This window comes from Schistocerca nitens, chromosome 1 (assembly GCF_023898315.1).
Source record: "Schistocerca nitens isolate TAMUIC-IGC-003100 chromosome 1, iqSchNite1.1, whole genome shotgun sequence".
NCBI classification, from domain to species: Eukaryota; Metazoa; Arthropoda; class Insecta; order Orthoptera; family Acrididae; genus Schistocerca; species Schistocerca nitens.
The window spans coordinates 1,105,831,205-1,105,848,788 of record NC_064614.1 but is presented as its reverse complement, the minus strand read 5'-3'; the positions used below and the strand labels follow the sequence as shown (position 1 = coordinate 1,105,848,788).

The window sequence follows — 17,584 nt, the reverse complement described above, 5'->3', positions numbered from 1 at the left end:
TCAAAACTATGACAAGTTGTATATTGTGTAGCAGAACAGCTACCAAAACAAGTGAACAATAACATCATGTAATTTAAAAATAAAAATAGAACCCACTGACGATAGCACAAAAGTGCTGAAACATGTATGGGTGAAACAAAAGAAAAAAGGTGTCTTGCATAAGGCGGAACTTCTCATCCCATGAATTAAATAAACACAACATGTGGCAATAAACCAAAGAGTAATATTGTGCACATTCATAGATTACCACTGTAACCTGTTGTATTTACACCTCAAGCTTCAAGTATTAAAAGCTGGACAACTTTCAATATTTTTCTGTAATTTAACATAAGAGTTTTATTTTGTGACACCTTGTTGTTTACAAGTAAACACTTTGTCTACCTGTTCTTTTGATGGCTTCATTTCATTTGTTTTAGACCAAATCAGCTGGAATCCCCTTGTATCAGCTGACCACCAAGGTTCATCATACATCAGAAAAATTTTGTTAATTGCAGCAAAGCCCATTTCTTCTATGGCCTGTAAGGAAAGTAATTTTTATGCATTATTAAAGTAAGATTTTGAAACTGAAAAAGTGATTTTATTTTTTACACAAATTTGGTATAATTTTTTATTGCCAGGAAAGTAATGCAGGAAATATTCCCCCAGTGCATATAGTAAGAGTAAGCTGAATTCAAACATATTACAGGGAACACTGCCTAAAATGTCAGAACAATTAAATCCTTTTCATCATTCACAGATGTTGGGACATGTAGGGCTTGGATAACTGTACAAGAGGTAGTCATAAAGTTTTAATTATCACCTCAAAAAATAAGATTACATGATTGATTCTGACTTTCCATTACAGAGGGTAGTAACAATGCAGCCATGTGATGATTCATAATTACAAGGATCATTCAATAAAAATTGATTTTTTTTACAGACTATTACAAGAATGGATACAACACATTAATTTTTCAGTATAATCCCCTTAAGTTCTATTCACTTATGCCAGCATTGGACAAGCTTGTCAATTCCAAATGCAGAGAATTCTTGGGGGTGTGATGTAACCAGTTATGCGTGGCTGACTGGACTTCCTCATCATCAGTTAACCTCGATCCACTAAGACCTTCTTTCCAGGAGTTAAAAATGTGATAATGTGAAGGTACCAGATCTGAGGAATATGAGGGATGCAGCAAGAAGATGAATGTCAGGTCTTGATAGTCTCTCATGTGACTCTAGCAGTGTGTGGTCTTGCATTGTCATGCAATAACAGGAGACGACTAGACACAAGTCCACTATGCTTCCTCAAAATTCCTGGTCTTAAATTTTTACACATAAGTTTTACATATGTCACACTGTTCACATTTTGACCTCTTGGCAAGTAATGTTCAAGGCTTGCTCCCTTATGGTCCCAAAACAGAGTCAACATGACCTTACCAGCAATTCTTTCAGTTCACACGTTCTTGAGTTTTGGAGATGAAGAATGTCGTCACTCCTCTGAAGTCCACTTTCATTCAAGTTTGTAAAAATGCACCCCACTTTCATCTCCCATTATAATACAGTGAATAAATGCCTTTTCTATAGACTTGTAGTGTTTCAAAAGCTCCCTGTGCACATCTATATGCCTTTCTTTCATTCCTGATGTCAAATGTTTTGAAACCTGCCTCACACAAACTTTAAAGATAGTCAGTATGACATGAACAATGTGGTGGGCTGACCTAACACTAATGTTCATTGCTGCTGAAATATCATTCACTGTAATACACCTGTTTTCCAATAACTCATCAACTCTTGCTATGTGTTTCTTCATGACTGTACAGACAGATCATCCTAGGCTTGATGAATCTTCAACACACTGTTTGAAATTATCTGCCCACTCATACATTTATGTTCAACTCAGACAACTTTCACCATATTGGAGTGCCATGTGACAGCAAATTTCACTTGATTTCTATCCTTCAGCTAACAGAAATCTAATGACACTCGGCTGCTCCACAATGGTGCAAAATTGCAAGGGTGCTGCCACCTTGTTTCACTGATCCCCAGCATCCCATTCATGAATTCATGAGGTATTCATCCCAACCCCATGTGATGATAGATCTTGCAAACCACCAAAAAATAGCTAAGAAGCACTTTGTTGAAGTTTGGTATTTTTATTCAACTCTTCTGGTTATTTATTGAATGAACCTTCTATAAATAAATTAGTCTCCAGTTGCAAGGATGGTTTCTAATTTCTTTATTCCATAATTGATTTCAGAATTACCAGCCCCATCTTCATTTGCATCTTATAATACACATCTAATCAATATTACCCAATTGCTTTTTGATAACGCAAGTAGCTGTCATCACTGACCAGCAATATGTGCAAGGCCTGCATTTGTAACATCTGCCAACTGCTGAGGTGAAATTTTCTACAAGGCGTTGTGGATGCTGGTCTTGCAAGTATTGTTGATCAGTGATGACAGCCAGCTATGATCCTGAAAAAATAATACCTGACATAAATTATTTGTAAATTACAAGGTGTATCTGAAGATGAGGCTGGTACTCTGAAAACTGATTAAGTGATAAAAAAATTAAAATCCATCCATGCATCCTGAGGCTAACTTATTTATAATTACATTACATAATTAATATTTTATTTCTTTGATGACAGCAGTCATGGTACACACTGAAATCTTCATGCTTCAGTACAGCAGCACAGATGCCAAAACAAAATGATGCGGCTCATCTCCATTTTATCAATAGGTTGCACCATTCTGTTTTGGATTCTCCACCAACATGCTGTGATGCAAGCATTTCTTTGTGTCTCAGAATTGCAGACAAAAAAAAATTAATTACTTTATTTTTTGAGGTGACAACTAAAGCTTTATACTACCCCTCACACATATATTACAGGTCCTTGAACTGAAAACAGCCCCAGTTGCAATGTATTCTTTCACTTAACAACTCGTTCCGCCTTCATGGATCACATCAGATTATCTTAAAATTTTCCTTTTACACCATTTTAAAACCCATAAAGTGTCTCTGTGCTAGACTGAAGGTCTCTGTGGTCTGCAGCTTCATCTGATTCAGTGCATGCTTCATTCTAGCACAGAGCCATTTCATGGTTTTTAAAATGTTGTAAAAAGGTTAGGTCCTTACAGATGTATCTGATTCAATGCATACTTCAGTCTAGCACAGAGTCAATTTATTGTTTTTAAAATGATGTAAAAGGAAAAGTTTAACATAATCTGAAGATACTCCATGAAGAAAAAATGCATTGTTAATAAAAGAACAAATTGCAACCAAGACTGTTTTTAATTCAAATGTTTTACATATGATTGCTTTACCAGATGGCCCAATGGAGCTCTAACTGGAAGCTTAGAGATTGCACTTAACACCCTATTGTTTGTTAATGATTTATTCTTTAACAGAAGCTATTATATCACACAGTTTGGCTCATAATATTTTACTGTTATTTTTGTAACTTGCAGACATACAATAAAGTTGGGCAGCAGTTCCTGTGTTGTCAGCACCTCATCAGAGCACAGCTGTTTGTTCGTAAGTTGTAATGAGCTTCTGATAACAATAAGTGATTTATTTTTTTATTTACTGTGTGCATTTTAATCTGAATTCTTAAATTTCTTCCATATTTTTACATCCAGTAGTCACAGTTCTGCATTTTTATAACTGTGTAGTGTATATTTTGTATGGCAACAGGTGTTTATTATGGTATGAGCAGCCATTTTCAGTTCCAGACCTCGTTCGTTGGGAAATAGCTCCCCTGTCATCAACAGCACATCAGAGCATGGCTTTTTGTTTCTGAGTTGTAATGAGCTTTTAATACCAAGAAGCAACTTATTTTTTATTTACTATGTGCATTTTAGTCTGAATTCTTACATTTCTTGTGTATTTGTATCTAGCAGTCACAGTTCTGTGGTTTTATAAATGTTTAGTGTATACTTCCACTGTCTTTAGTATGGATAGGGAATGTGATTACTGTCATCAGAGGTGAGTGGAATGGAGGACCCTTTGCTCACAGCTTCGAGTAGTGTTAGCTTCAGTCACACAGCTTGACACTGTTGCTAATGGGCATCGATGTTGGGGGGCAGGATTTGGGAATGCAGTGTACATCCAAACCATTCCTCGTACCCCCAATTGGTCCCCTACTGTGACCTGTGACATTGAGGATAAACCCTCACAAGTGGTCGAGTGGGAGGTCGTTTCAAGGTGTGCTCAGGTTTCAGGCATTATCTGCGGCTGACAAAATCCCTAAGGCAGCTGCAATCATTTACCCTGCTCCAGAGGAAGCCTATGAGCCCACAAGATCCAGGCATTCATAGAAAGTGGGATAACTGATAATTGGGAGCTCCACTGTCAGGCATATACGTATTTACTCGAATCTAAGCCGCACTTTTTTTCCGGTTTTTGTAATCCAAAAAACCGCCTGCGGCTTAGAATCGAGTGCAAAGGAAGCGGAAGTTCGGAAAAATGTTGGTAGGTGCCGCCACAACTAACTTCTGCCGTCGAATACATGTAGCGCTGCACAGGCATGCTTTGTAGGCACAAAGATAAATACTGGCGCCAAAACTTCTGCATCAGTAAATAAAAAAAGAAAGGTGGGAGATGAGCTTTTTTTCTCCGCCCCGAGTTTCGACCACTGCATTTGCTGCTATCTCATTTAAATCCTGTCTGCCTAATAAACTACGAAACTAGAGTGAGACAACAGCAAACGCGGAAGAATATACGTATCGTGTCATGTTTATATTCGTATTGTTCTTATGCCTAATAGTGATACAGTCAGAAATGAAGCACGGCAACTGACTAGATTTTTAAATCTAAGATGACTAATTTCTGTGCAGAATTTGATGTACTAAAAAAGCGGCCACAAAGATTTTCAAACGGAGAAAAATTTTCTCCTAACTCTCGTTCAGAACATGTTCTATCATACGCACTCTATTATTTGGTTCTTGTTGATCATTATCAAAGAAAGCAGCAGTGTAAGTAACAACGAATATCAGTCTCTTGCCATTGTTTCGCTAATGAGACGATTCCTCTCTCTTTTTTTTTTTTTTTTTTTTAATTTTAAGTGGCGGTAGCGCGCACAAAAGCAAGCCATGCCGCGAGCGGCAACAGGCCGTAAACACGCACTATCAGAATGCGACAAACAATGCATGACAGTACAGTAATGCATTTTCAGCTTAGAGTGACGTAAACACCCATAACAAAGAAAACGGCACTTATCAGATCAAAGCAAAATAAGTAATCGATTCAAATCAGACGAAGCACGTCAAAAAGGAAAGGTATCCGTATAAATACGTACGGAGCGCCTGACGCATAGCAATGGCTACCTGGTAAAGCTTAACTGCTAAGCTTACGACTCGAACCAAACTACTGTAGCTGTATCGTCATTCATTCGGCCTAAATTGTCTCATATTACAATGTACCAACTTTGTTTCGATTTGGAGGTGCGGCCTAAAACTTTTCTCTCTCCTTGAATTTCGAATCTCAAATTTCAGGTGCGGCTTACATACGAGAATTTTTTTTTCCTTTATTTCGAGTCTCATTTTTCAGGTGCGGCTTAGATTCGAGTGCGGCTTGGATTCGAATAAATACGGTAATGAAGATCCTTAGGGATATGGCTGCTAAGGAGAGGAAGAAATTCAGTGCGCACTCTGTGTGCCTACTGAGAGCAGTCATCCCAGATGTGAAACAAGAATTTCTGTAAGCCATGAAGAGCACGTGGTGCAGCCAACTGCATTTGATGGCATGTGTCAGTACTAACAATGTGTGTCGTGTTGGATGAGAAGAGATTCTCTCTGGTTTCAGGCAGCTACCTGAAGTGGTAGAGACTGCCAGTTTTGCCTGCAAGATGAAGGCAGAGCTCATCATGTATAGCATTGTTGATACAACTGATTGCAGACCTTTGGCACAGAGGTGAGTGGATGGTCTGAACCAGAGGTTTGGATGGTTCTGTGACCACGTAGGTTGCATATTTCTCAACTTATGCCATAGGATGGTTGGGTTTCAGGTTCTGCTTAATAGGTTGGGGTATAATATACACAGGAGACAGCTACATAGCTACATGAATAGTGAGTGTCATTCGGAATGGACTGGACAGTTTTTTTTATGTTAGAGGGTCTTGGGAAAGTACAGAAAGAGCTTCAGTCTCAAAGGGTCTAAAAAAAAAAATACAGGTTCAAGGTAGACATAGCAGCAATGAGTACTGTAGTAGTAAATTGTCACAGCTGTGTTGGGAAAGAACCAGAGCTCCAAATGCTAATAGAAAGCACTGAAGATCAAATTATTATAGGTACCGAAAGCTCGCTAAAGCTGGAGATAAGTTCATCCGAAATTTTTACAAAGGACATAATGATGTACAGAAAGGATGGATTAAATACAGTTGGTGGTGGCATGATAGCTGCTGTTAGATGTAGTTTATCTAGAAGCAAAATTGACGTAGATAGTCCCTGTCAGATAGCATGGTTAGAGGTTATGCTTGACAACTGGAATAAATTGATACTTGGATCATTTTACCAATCACTCAACTCAGATGATTCAGTTGCTGAACAGTTCACAGAAAAATTGAGTATCGTCTCAAAAAGGTGCTCCACTCTTACAATTATAGTTGGGGTGATTTCAATCGACCCTCAATACACTGGGAAAAATACATGTTCAGTGGAGATTGGTACAAAAAATTGTCAGAAAATGTATTAAATGCTCTCTCTAAAAATTATTTTGAGCAATTAATTCAGAAGACCACTCAAAGTGTACATGGTTGTGAAAATATACTAGACCTCTAAGCAACAAATAGTCCTGAGCAAACAGGGAACATCATGATGGATACTAAACAAGCAGATAAAAATTCACCTGTAGCCTTCCTATGAGACAGTCTCCACTTCTTCCCAATTAACTATGTAAGTGTACACCAGAAGTGGCTTAAATTCAAGGAAATAGTAGTTATGACAGTTGAGAGATTTATACTGAATAAATTAATAAAAGATTGTACTGATCCCTCATGGTACACAAAATAGGTCAGAGCGCTGTTGGACAAGCAACAAAATTTAGAAGAACACAAAATCTCCAAGATTAGTGATATTTTACTGAAACTCAAAATTTCATGCCAACTTCAATGTGAAATGCTTTTAATAGCTTCCACAACAGAACTCTGTCTCAAAATCTGACAGTAAATCCAGAGAGATTCTGCTCATATGTAAACTTGTATGTAAGTATGCCACTGGCAAGACACAATCAATCCCTTCGCTGTACAACACCAATGATAATATTACTGATGGCAGTGTCACTAAAGCAGAATTATTAAACTTAGTTTTCAAAAATTATTTCACCAAAGAAGATCACATTAATATCAAAGAATTTAGATCAAGAGCAGCTGCAAAATGAGTATCAAAGCAGCTTAAATCATTTAATAAAGGCAAGGTCCAGATAATATACCAAATTGCCTCCTTCCATAGTATACTGATACAACAGCCCCACACTTAGCAATCATACACAATCACTTGCTCGATGAAATATCTGTACCAAAACACAGGAAAGTTGCACAGATAACGCTGAAACCCAAGAGAGGATGCAAGAGTAATCTGATGAATTACAGACCCATATCACTGACATTGATTTGCAGTAGGATTATGGAATATATACTGTGTTCAGACATGTAATCATAATCATCACAGGTTCAAAAAATATCATTCCTGTAAAACACAACTAGCTTTTTATTCACACAAAGTAATGAATGTCATCAACAGGATATTCCCTGATTCCATATTTCTAGATATCCAGAAGACTTTTCACTCTGTTCCTCACAGGAGACTTCTAATCAAATTGCATAGCTATGGAGTTTCATGTCAGCTGTGTGACTGGATTCATGATTTCCAGTCAGAAAGGTCATAGTACATAGTAACTGAAGGAAAATCATTGAGTAAAACAAAAGTGACATATGGCATTCCCTAAGGAAAAGTGCAAGGTCACTGATATGAGTATGAAAAGAAATCTGTTAAATTTTGATTACATGGTAAATCACACAAATTAAAAGCATGCCAGTTCACCAAAATACCTAGGAATTAAAAGAATTAAAATTATGAACAATATAAACTTCAACATTCACGTAGATAATGTTGTGGGGAAGCCAAACCAAAGACTGTGATTTATTGGCAGAATGCTTAGAAGATGCAGCACATCTACTAAAGTGACAGCCTACATTATGTTTGTCTGTCCTCTGCTAGAGTACTGCTATGCGGTATGGGGTCCTTACCAAGTGTGACTGAAAATGTCCAAATAGTTAATTTTGTCTTATCACAAAATAAGGAAGAAAGTGTTACAAACATGATAAGCAAGTTGGGGTGGTTAAAATAAAGGTGTTTTTCACTGTGGGATGATCTTTACATGAAATTTCAATCACCATCTTTCTCCTCTGAATGTGAACATATTTTATTTTCTCCAACCTTCATAGGAAGAAATGCTCGTCATGATAAAATACAAAAAATCAGAGCTCATAAAAAAAGATTTAAGTGTTTACTTTTACCACGTGCTAATAGAGAGTGGAATGGTAGAGCAATAGTCTGAAGGTGGTTCAAAGAACCCTCTGCCATATACCTATGCATGAATTGCAGAGTAGTCATATAGATGTAGATGCAGATGTAGAAAGTTAGTTAGTTAGCTGCATGTTCCACAGATCATTTGAATGATTCTTTTATCAAAATGATCTGGAATGAGTGAGGTTACAGGGTATGTATATGAGTACATGTTAGTGTTAATATCAATAAACACATTATTTGTCTGTTCTACTCATGGAATTACAATTAAAACTACATTTTTTGATGCAATACAGTATCTGAAGAAAATTACCTGTATTTTTCTTGATGGTAATGATGGCTCAAACAATGTTTTGTAGTTCCTCTTTAAATAACCCAATGAACTAGTAATTATTACATGTTCAGCCCAATAAACACACCCATTTTCACAAGTGATTTTCACATAATCTTTACAATTTTTTGCACCTGTCTCCTCCAATTTATGTGGATTATTTAAATGTCTTTTAATTTCTTCCTTTTTCATTTCATTTGCATCTGGCAATTCTGAGTCATTGTTCACCAGTAATAGTCTCTGGGAGCCTTCACTCCCCATGTTACTGATATGTCCTTTTGAACATATCAGTGAAGTATTTATTGTTTCTCCTTTCCATTTTACTTTTACAACTGGTCTTTTCAACTTCAAGATTCCATCTGGTAGTTTCTGTGTTAAACACTGGATTAATGAGCTATAACCTTGTTTAAAGTTTAAGTAGTCTTCTCCACCGCAGAAGATGAATTTTCCCCAAAATTTTGCTGATAATGTATCCAGTGTCAAGCAACTGTTGTCAATCACCTGAAACCTGTAAATAAAATAGAAGCAAGATACAATTCCAACAGTCTGTTAGGAAGATTGAAGATCAGCAATATTATTAAGCTGTGAATAAATGCAATAACAATTAATATTTTTGTTTGGACGGTCATCTTCTGCAGCAGCTGTTTTATACAATTTTTTTCTAAATGAAAAGAACACGAAGATGGTAAAGGGAATACCATTACAGGAATGGATAGAATCAGGGCTGGGGTTGGGTTGATTTGGCAGTAGAGACCAAACAGCAAGGTCATCAGTCTCATTGGATTAGGGAAGGATGGGGAAGGAAGTCGGCCATTCCCTCTAAAAGGAACCATCCCGGCATTTGCCTGAAGCAATTTAGGGAAATCACAGAAAACCTAAATCAGGATATCTGGACATGGGATTGAACTGTCATTCTCCCCGAATGCGAGTCCAGTGTGCTAACCACTGCACCACCTCGCTCAGTAATCAGAAAGGTTTAAGAGATACAGAGAATGACATTCAATAGAATGCTAAGGAAGATACATAAGAGGTGGTGGGAGGAAATGGAGAAGCTTTGTGCCAATGGCTAGAAAATGTCCCTGATGATATGATGATGACTGAGGATTTGTTTTTTTGTTGTTTTTTCTGTCTTAAGCCTAATGCAGTTTCACAGTGTGTTACAACAGATGTGTTTCACTTTCTTTCACAAAGCATCATCAGTTCTGATTAGTATTTATTTATCTTTTTACAAAGTCTGATACTGCAGCTTTTTCTCTCTTTGTTAGTAGAGGTTATAGTTGATAAAATCTTGATTTCATTATTATTATCAACTCTTTTTAAGATCCTTGCCTTTTCCGTTTAGGTGTTATATAGCTGGCGTACAGCAGATGTCCCAGAGGTTGTCCTCTCATAACTGTTTAATGTCAACTGACATATGAATACACTCTATTGGTGCACAGGACACTTTGTGGTGGGAGTTTCTTTTTCTGAGGTTTGTTTCATCCTAATGATCTGGCAGTTAACCAGAACCCCCATTCAGCAAGACACACAAATGTTGTATCTTAATGCCTAGTGATCAAATGATTAGGGACCTGAAACATTTGCATTTTGCAATAAATGTAAATATAGATGTAACTTCTGCCTCAGAATACAAAAACAAGAAATTATGTAATGAATGCTATTTCATAGCAAACTGTATCCAGCTGAACCTATTTTATCAGAGAAAGATTGAAACAACTATATTTTCTGCATGTAAATATCGAAAATGTAACCAATTTTCAGTTACTGACAATGCACATCATTTAGTGAAGCCAATTTTGGAAAGATAATGTGCATAAAAACATGTTTGCAAAATAAAAAAAGCACAGTAGTCATTACCGAATGCTTTGGTTGTGCATTGCTCATTGCTTTCTATTCTTATTGTGAAATGAATGAAGAAACTAATCCTGGTCAATCACTGAGTTTGATTACAATTTTCACAACAGCAAAAGGCATAAGTAATCCCTATCACCGCAAGCCAGTTCCGCTTTTTCAAAAACACGGAACATGGGTGTACAGTAACTGCTCTGCAAGAGGACGGTGGGGCATGCTTTCCTGCACCAAATCTCTCCCCTCTGGAAGTCCGAATTCCAGTTTGTTTATGCTCACGGCCAACTTCCAGGTCACTGTGTCCATACTCTGCACTACAGTGACCAGGAACAAAGCATGTCAAGGTATTTCAATCATGCCAAAAGGCTTCTTCTAATGTGCAAATAGAGTAATATCTGGTTCTATTTCTACATTAAATACCCTGTCAGTTCTACCTGTAGCACTGTCAAGTATGAGTTGATTGGCTATGAATGTGCAGGAAGGGTCTAAATCAGTATTCTGCAGATTTTTCAATTATCGAATTGGATTCGAAAAGAAAAAAAAAAAAAAAAACATGTTGAGAAACGTCTTAAAACAGAGTGGCACTCTGTTAACAAGCAGTAAAATGTTAATGCTTCTCAACAGAAGCAATCATGTTGATAGCTTAAATAGAGTCAAAAGAAGGAAACTAGCAAAGACAATTTTGGGAAAAAAGCTGTTGAAGTTTTTCAAAAGCAAACATTCCACTTAAAAAGCTTCTTCTATCACTAGTTTTCTCTGACAGTGAAATTGAAAGCACTGCGGCTTTGTCTTCAGTCATGTAGTGTGACAACCTTTTAAATTTGTGCATCTAATCATTTAAAAACAAAATTTAAATCAAAATTAAATACAATTTTTTCCAAATATTGTAGCAAATTTTGCCAAAAATGGATGATACATTTCAGGGCTCGTATTAACGATGGTAGCTGAAATATGCATAGAGTTTACATCTCTAAAGGACTCGTGGTGTTGACCAACTGCCAAGCTTGAGAACCACCATGCATGAAATATACTCATTCGACAAGAGCTCAAAAATGTAAATTATAAGAATGTATATACTAATAGATAGGCTCATCAGAATTAATTAAACAACAAGATCAGTAACTCAGGCAATTGATGTTATACAGTCATAAATTAAAGAAGCAATTATTTACGTGGTTAACTGCAAAAACAGCCAATAGGTGTTACAGGTATGAAGAGAGCAAAAGAAAAGAAAATCTCAAATGGAATAGGGCAGCTATTAGAGAGAACGCAAGTGTTTCAATCTGAAAGTAATAGCAAGTCATTGAAAATTAAAAATTAAAAAAAAAAAAACTCCTTGGAAATATCTTCATGATGATGTGTAAGACACAGTGAATATGATAAAATAAAAAACAAACCTTCGAAGAAGACAAAACAAATACTTTTGTTGTACAGACACTATGTTTAACAGTAAAGGTCTCAGATGACAAAATAAATAACAATAGAGAGATCTAGAATGAAATTTTCACTCTACAGCGGAGTGTGTGCTGATATGAAACTTCCTGGCAGATTAAAACTGTGTGCCGGACCAAGACTCGAACTCGGGACCTTTGCCTTTCGCGGGCAACTACTCTAAAGGCTGAGCTACCCAAGCACAACTCACGCCCCGACCTCACAGCTTTACTTCTGCCAGTACCTCGTCTCCTACCTTTCAAACTTTACAGAAGCTCTCATGTGAACCTTGCAGAACTAGCACTCCTGAAAGAAAGGATATTGTGGAGACATGGCTTAGCCACAGCCTGAGTGATGTTTCTACAATGAAATTTTCTACAGCAGAGTGTGCACTGATATGAAACTTCCTGGCAGATTAAAACTGTGTGCCGGACCAAGACTCAAACTCGGACCTTTGCCTTTCGTGGGTAAGTGCTCTACCAGCTGAGCTACCCAAGCACGACTCACGCCCCATCCTCACAGCTTTATTTCTGCCAGTACTTCGTCTCCTACCTTCCAAACTTTACAGAAGCTCTCCTGCGAACCTTGCATAACAAGCACTTCTGAAAGAAAGGGAGTTTCATATCAGCGCACACTCCGCTGTAGAGCGAAAATTTCATTGTAGAAACATCCCCCAGGCTGTGGCTAAGCCATGTCTCTGCAATATCCTTTCTTTCAGGAGTGCTAGTTCTGCAAGGTTCGCAGGAGAGCTTCTGTAAAGTTTGGAAGGTAGGAGACGAGGTACTGGCAGAAGTAAAGCTGTGAGGACAGGGCGTGAGTCGTGCTTGGGTAACTCAGCTGGTAGAGCACTTGCCCGCGAAAGGCAAAGGTCCCGAGTTCGAGTCTCAGTCCGGCACACAGTTTTAATCCGCCAGGATGTTTCAACAATAGAGAGATATTTGTAAAATTTCCCAAGACTTCTTTAATGTCACTACAATTCAAGAGAGGAATCGTAGATAACAAATCCACTAGAATTCAAGAGATGAATCATATGTAAAACCATTCATGGTACAAAGAAAGAAAAGGTACTTGTATATGATATTGTTTCAATAGAAACGGTTAAATCTGGGGAGACACGTACAACAAAAAGAGCTTGTAAAATTTGTTTACATGGTTTTGTGTTTGCATTTGAGTTGTCATTTTTTCTCTACACAATAATTTGACAACTTTATTAGTTGGCTCTGGCAGGTGCCAGGAGCTGATTTCATGGCTCGCTGTTTGTACTTCAACCAAATTGTAAAGGGCGTAGGTTGTGCCCCATCTTAGCGAAAGTTTTCTGGTTGATTCAGGGGAGGGGACCAAACAGTGAGGTCTTCGGTCCCATCAGATTAGGGAAGGATGGGGAAGAAAGACGGTTGTGCCCTTTCAAAGGAACCATCCCAGCATTTGCCTGAAGCTATTTAGGGAAATTACAGAAAACCTAAATCAGGATGGTTGGACGCAGGTTTGAACCATCATCCTTCTGATTGCAAGTCCAGTGTGCTAACCATTGCACCACCTTGCTCAGTAATAGTTTTCTGTTACCAATTACAAAATTAAAATCAACAGAAATTCAAAACCAACAGAAAGACTATGCCAGATGTAAAAAAGTTACAAGTAAGCAAAATGTCATAAAATAATACCCATCAAGGAGATGGGCTTTAGCCAAACTGAAGTGAGGAACACATGGACATCTTTTGGTAAAGGGTATTGTCTTATTGGAATTTCCAGCCATTCCGTTCACAATTTGTCAGAATACTTGGATTCAGAAATGAAAATTCTACTATCTGGAGAGTTGAAATGGTAAACATTCTAAGTGTGAAATCTGACATTTGTCATGAGAATGAAAAAAACAATTTATCTCTGTGTATACGAAACTGATTTGTATCCAAAAGAATTGAGGAGCTACACTGGTCCCACATAATTATGTTGCTCAGTGCATCATCACAAAAAATAATGAGACAAATTAGAAAATAAATTCTTTACTAAAAATGTTCTAAGCACCATATCAGTAAACTTACTGGTCATAAGTGCCAATAAGAAAGTTTTTATTACTAATTCTTGCAAAGAAGGAAGCAGCAACCACCCACTGTTAATAATGCTATTTAGTTACACACCAGTTTTGAACCCACATGTTCACAATTATATTACATCTGATTTTGTTTACATTAGTTGCTGGCTGTTTTTTTAAACTCTCATGTAAAGAACAGCAAATGTTATATAAATGTGACTGCCATCTGAAGAAGAACTTTCCCGTTTGAAACCGGTAATGGCACTTCTTCTGTAAATATATAGCATTATTAACAGTGGCTGGTTGCTGTTTTCTTCTTTACAAGAGTTAAGTTTTACTTTGCACACAGCCATGGTCTCAAAACTATCAGTTTTCAGCAAGATAGTAGGAAGAAAGATTTTGTTCCAATTGTCATTAATACTGAGGCACTATATTTCATTTGAGGTAATACAAGTACACTACAGCATTAGGTTTTTAACTACTAAAACTGTATTCAACACAAACCACTTCTTACTCCATTTAAATTTTACTAAACTTTTGGATTAAATGAAACCACTCACTGAAAAGCAGGGGTATTTGGCTCTCAATAGGCACACACAAAAGAAAGAGGTTTTGGAATTATCTCTTGATGAGCTAGATTAAAACAACACACACACACACACACACACACACACACACACACACACACACACACACATATACACACATGCATGCCTATGCTCCTACATTTTGCCAGCTGGACTAATAGTGACAATGCTATTTTTTGGCGAGTGGACTGGTTGTGATGGGGGTAGTGTTATGTGGCGCCAATCACAGGTAACCCACTGTCCCTGCACCCTCCAACCAACAGTTTCCCCTTCCCCAGTCCTGTCACCATCTCCCATTTCACATCCCCACGTTGCCTTCAGCATGTGCTGCTTCCCACCAGCTCCTACAATCTTGCCAACCCACATACCAGCCACCCTCCCACCTCCCGCATTCCCAGCTAGCAAACTGGTCACCTCCCTACAAGCCACTAGCCTCCCACCCCCCCAACCCATGTCCAACCTCCCGTCCCACCACAACCAGTCCACCTGCTGAAATATAGCATTGGTACTGTTAGTTCAGCTGGCACAGCATAGGAGTGTAACTGTGTGTGCGTGTGTGTGTGTGTTTGTGTGTGTGTTTCTGTGTTACTTTAGCATGTCTAAGGAAAGCTAGCAAGTTTTCCTGTTTTGCGTGTGCCTAATAAGAACTCAATGCTCTATTTTTCAGTGAGTGGTCTCTAATCCAAAAGTATTTACGTTCTACGAGAGCTTCCCTACAATTTTTAAATTTTATTTCCACATTAGATATATTTTCACTCCACTACAGTTGGCTGAAGAGGGCACACAGATACACTCAAAAGAATACAGTGTTTACACTAGCTTTCGAGATATCACTGTTTCACCAGCAGCCACAGGTGTGGTCATTTGGGTGTCTGTGTGGTTGAATGTGAATGTGTGTACTCCTGCAAGAGAAAACAAAGAGCTTGAAAGCTAGTGGAACTACTGTATCCTGTTGAGTGTTTCTATGTGGCACACATCAGTCAACTAGAAGTGAGTGTTTGTCTTTCCTTTATTTTAAGTATTATTCCTATAGAGAAGACTATTTCATATTCTTGACATCAATTTAGAGGCAGCATGGAAGAATCTTTATATCTAATACTGCAGTTACATACCTCAGTGTTAATTAAACTTTATTTTCACTAGTGTCACAGACTGTTATCAAGTAAAATCTCACAAAATGACAAGGTTCAGAAATACAGCTGAAATAAACAATGTAGACATATCGATATTGGTATTTGATTTTTCTCCCAAAAAAGCCTGGAAAACCTGATGAACGGAATACAAGCAAAAACTGTGAACGAGATAGAATAGATTTAGTCCACGTATTAATATCTAGGCATAAAACTGCATAGTTTTAACATGCCATAAAAGTATGGGCTTTCTTCCTACAAACCCATTACTAAATAAATGAAAACATTACAAGTACCTGATATGCCAGTCAAAAAGTTCCTCTTTCATACGCTGTATTTCTTCTGTGTCTGATGGACATCTCTTCAGGTAGTCAGAGAACTTTTGCTGCAAATAATGTCCAATTGACACTGGTACATTCCCGGATTTGGACACGAAGGTTTCACATTCTTCGAGAATCTCTGATACAACTCGATCAACTTCAAATACCATAGCTGTATCTAGTATAACTCCATCATCCCTTATGTACTGACCTGTATAACACACATTGTTGAGGACTGTAAATAAATATTTCATTCCTGATGGATCCCTGAATTGTCTTGCCTTTGTAATATCTATCTTTGACTCTAACAAACAAATTATAATGTGCATGTTTTTTTATAAGTTAATCCACAATATTTAATGTATAACACACATTACTTACCATTAGCCAGGATACTTAGTCCCTTGCTGCAGTTAGCAAGTTGATGATAAAATGAATAATTTTGATTATGCTTGCACCAAATATGATCACTGCATGGCTTCACCACAAGACGCACGTCATATTTACTCTGCAAGTTTCCACAAAACTATCTCTTTCTTTATTGAGCATTACTCCTATTTTATGCTGACTACATGGAGAAAAATAATATCACACCGGTGGTATTACATACATCTGTAGATCTTGAATTGTATTTTCAATATCAGTGGAGGTGTCAGAGATCTGAGAGGCCAGAACAGCTCTAGAATGAAAATTGTTATAATGGGATCCACATAATCATTGCATGTCAAGCAGGCTACCACAAAAGAATACCCATTGAGATTATGAAGATGACTGAAAGTTTTGCTTATAGTACCCAGTGAGGCAAACACTTACAAGACAGAGGCACTATCTATCATGTCAAAATCTGGTTTGAATTTATTTATTTATTTTTCTTGCACCAATGGTATTCAACTATAAAACATTCTCTTTCAAAATTATGAACTGGAAGTTATCCAAAAAGAGATAATAGAGGATCAAATTCTCCAAACTATTACTGAGCTCAACACTGTCTGGAACACAGCTCTGAATTCTTGCACTGTAGGACACCAAGCTCTTGTCGCAGTTTCCAGTGGTTTACAAGACAAAGCACTGGATCAGCATATGATCAGTGGATAACTCACTTCTCATAGAAAAGTGCAACTTATAGATCAGACATAATATATACATACTAAATATAAAATTTATAAACATCAACATTTATTCCTTGTTGCTATTACGAAAATGAAAAATACTGATATAATATTTCTAACATCATTACATGTTTATGGTTCAATCTCACAATAAATGTAGGTCATTTGCCACTTGCAAGTTAATTCCAGTACCTAAAGATGAGGATATAGTAGATAATTACTCTACGTGTAAAAGAGTGACTTTCAGCCAGTGTTCCATATGGAAGAAAGCTGATGATCTTCAAGTGATGGA

General features: G+C 37.4%; 1 protein-coding gene across 3 annotated transcripts in view; it reads right to left on the bottom strand.

Annotated features, from left to right (window-relative positions):
- Positions 1 to 17,584, bottom strand: part of LOC126198805 (uncharacterized) — a 146,791-nt gene that overhangs the window by 21,970 nt on the left and 107,237 nt on the right. For all 3 annotated transcript variants that reach the window (XM_049935378.1, XM_049935392.1, XM_049935385.1), the window contains exons 12-14: positions 16,160 to 16,394; positions 8,821 to 9,346; positions 382 to 516 (exon numbers count right to left, since the gene is read on the bottom strand). In XM_049935378.1, coding sequence (XP_049791335.1) covers positions 382 to 516; positions 8,821 to 9,346; positions 16,160 to 16,394 — 896 coding nt within the window. The remainder of the gene's footprint in view (positions 1 to 381; positions 517 to 8,820; positions 9,347 to 16,159; positions 16,395 to 17,584) is intronic.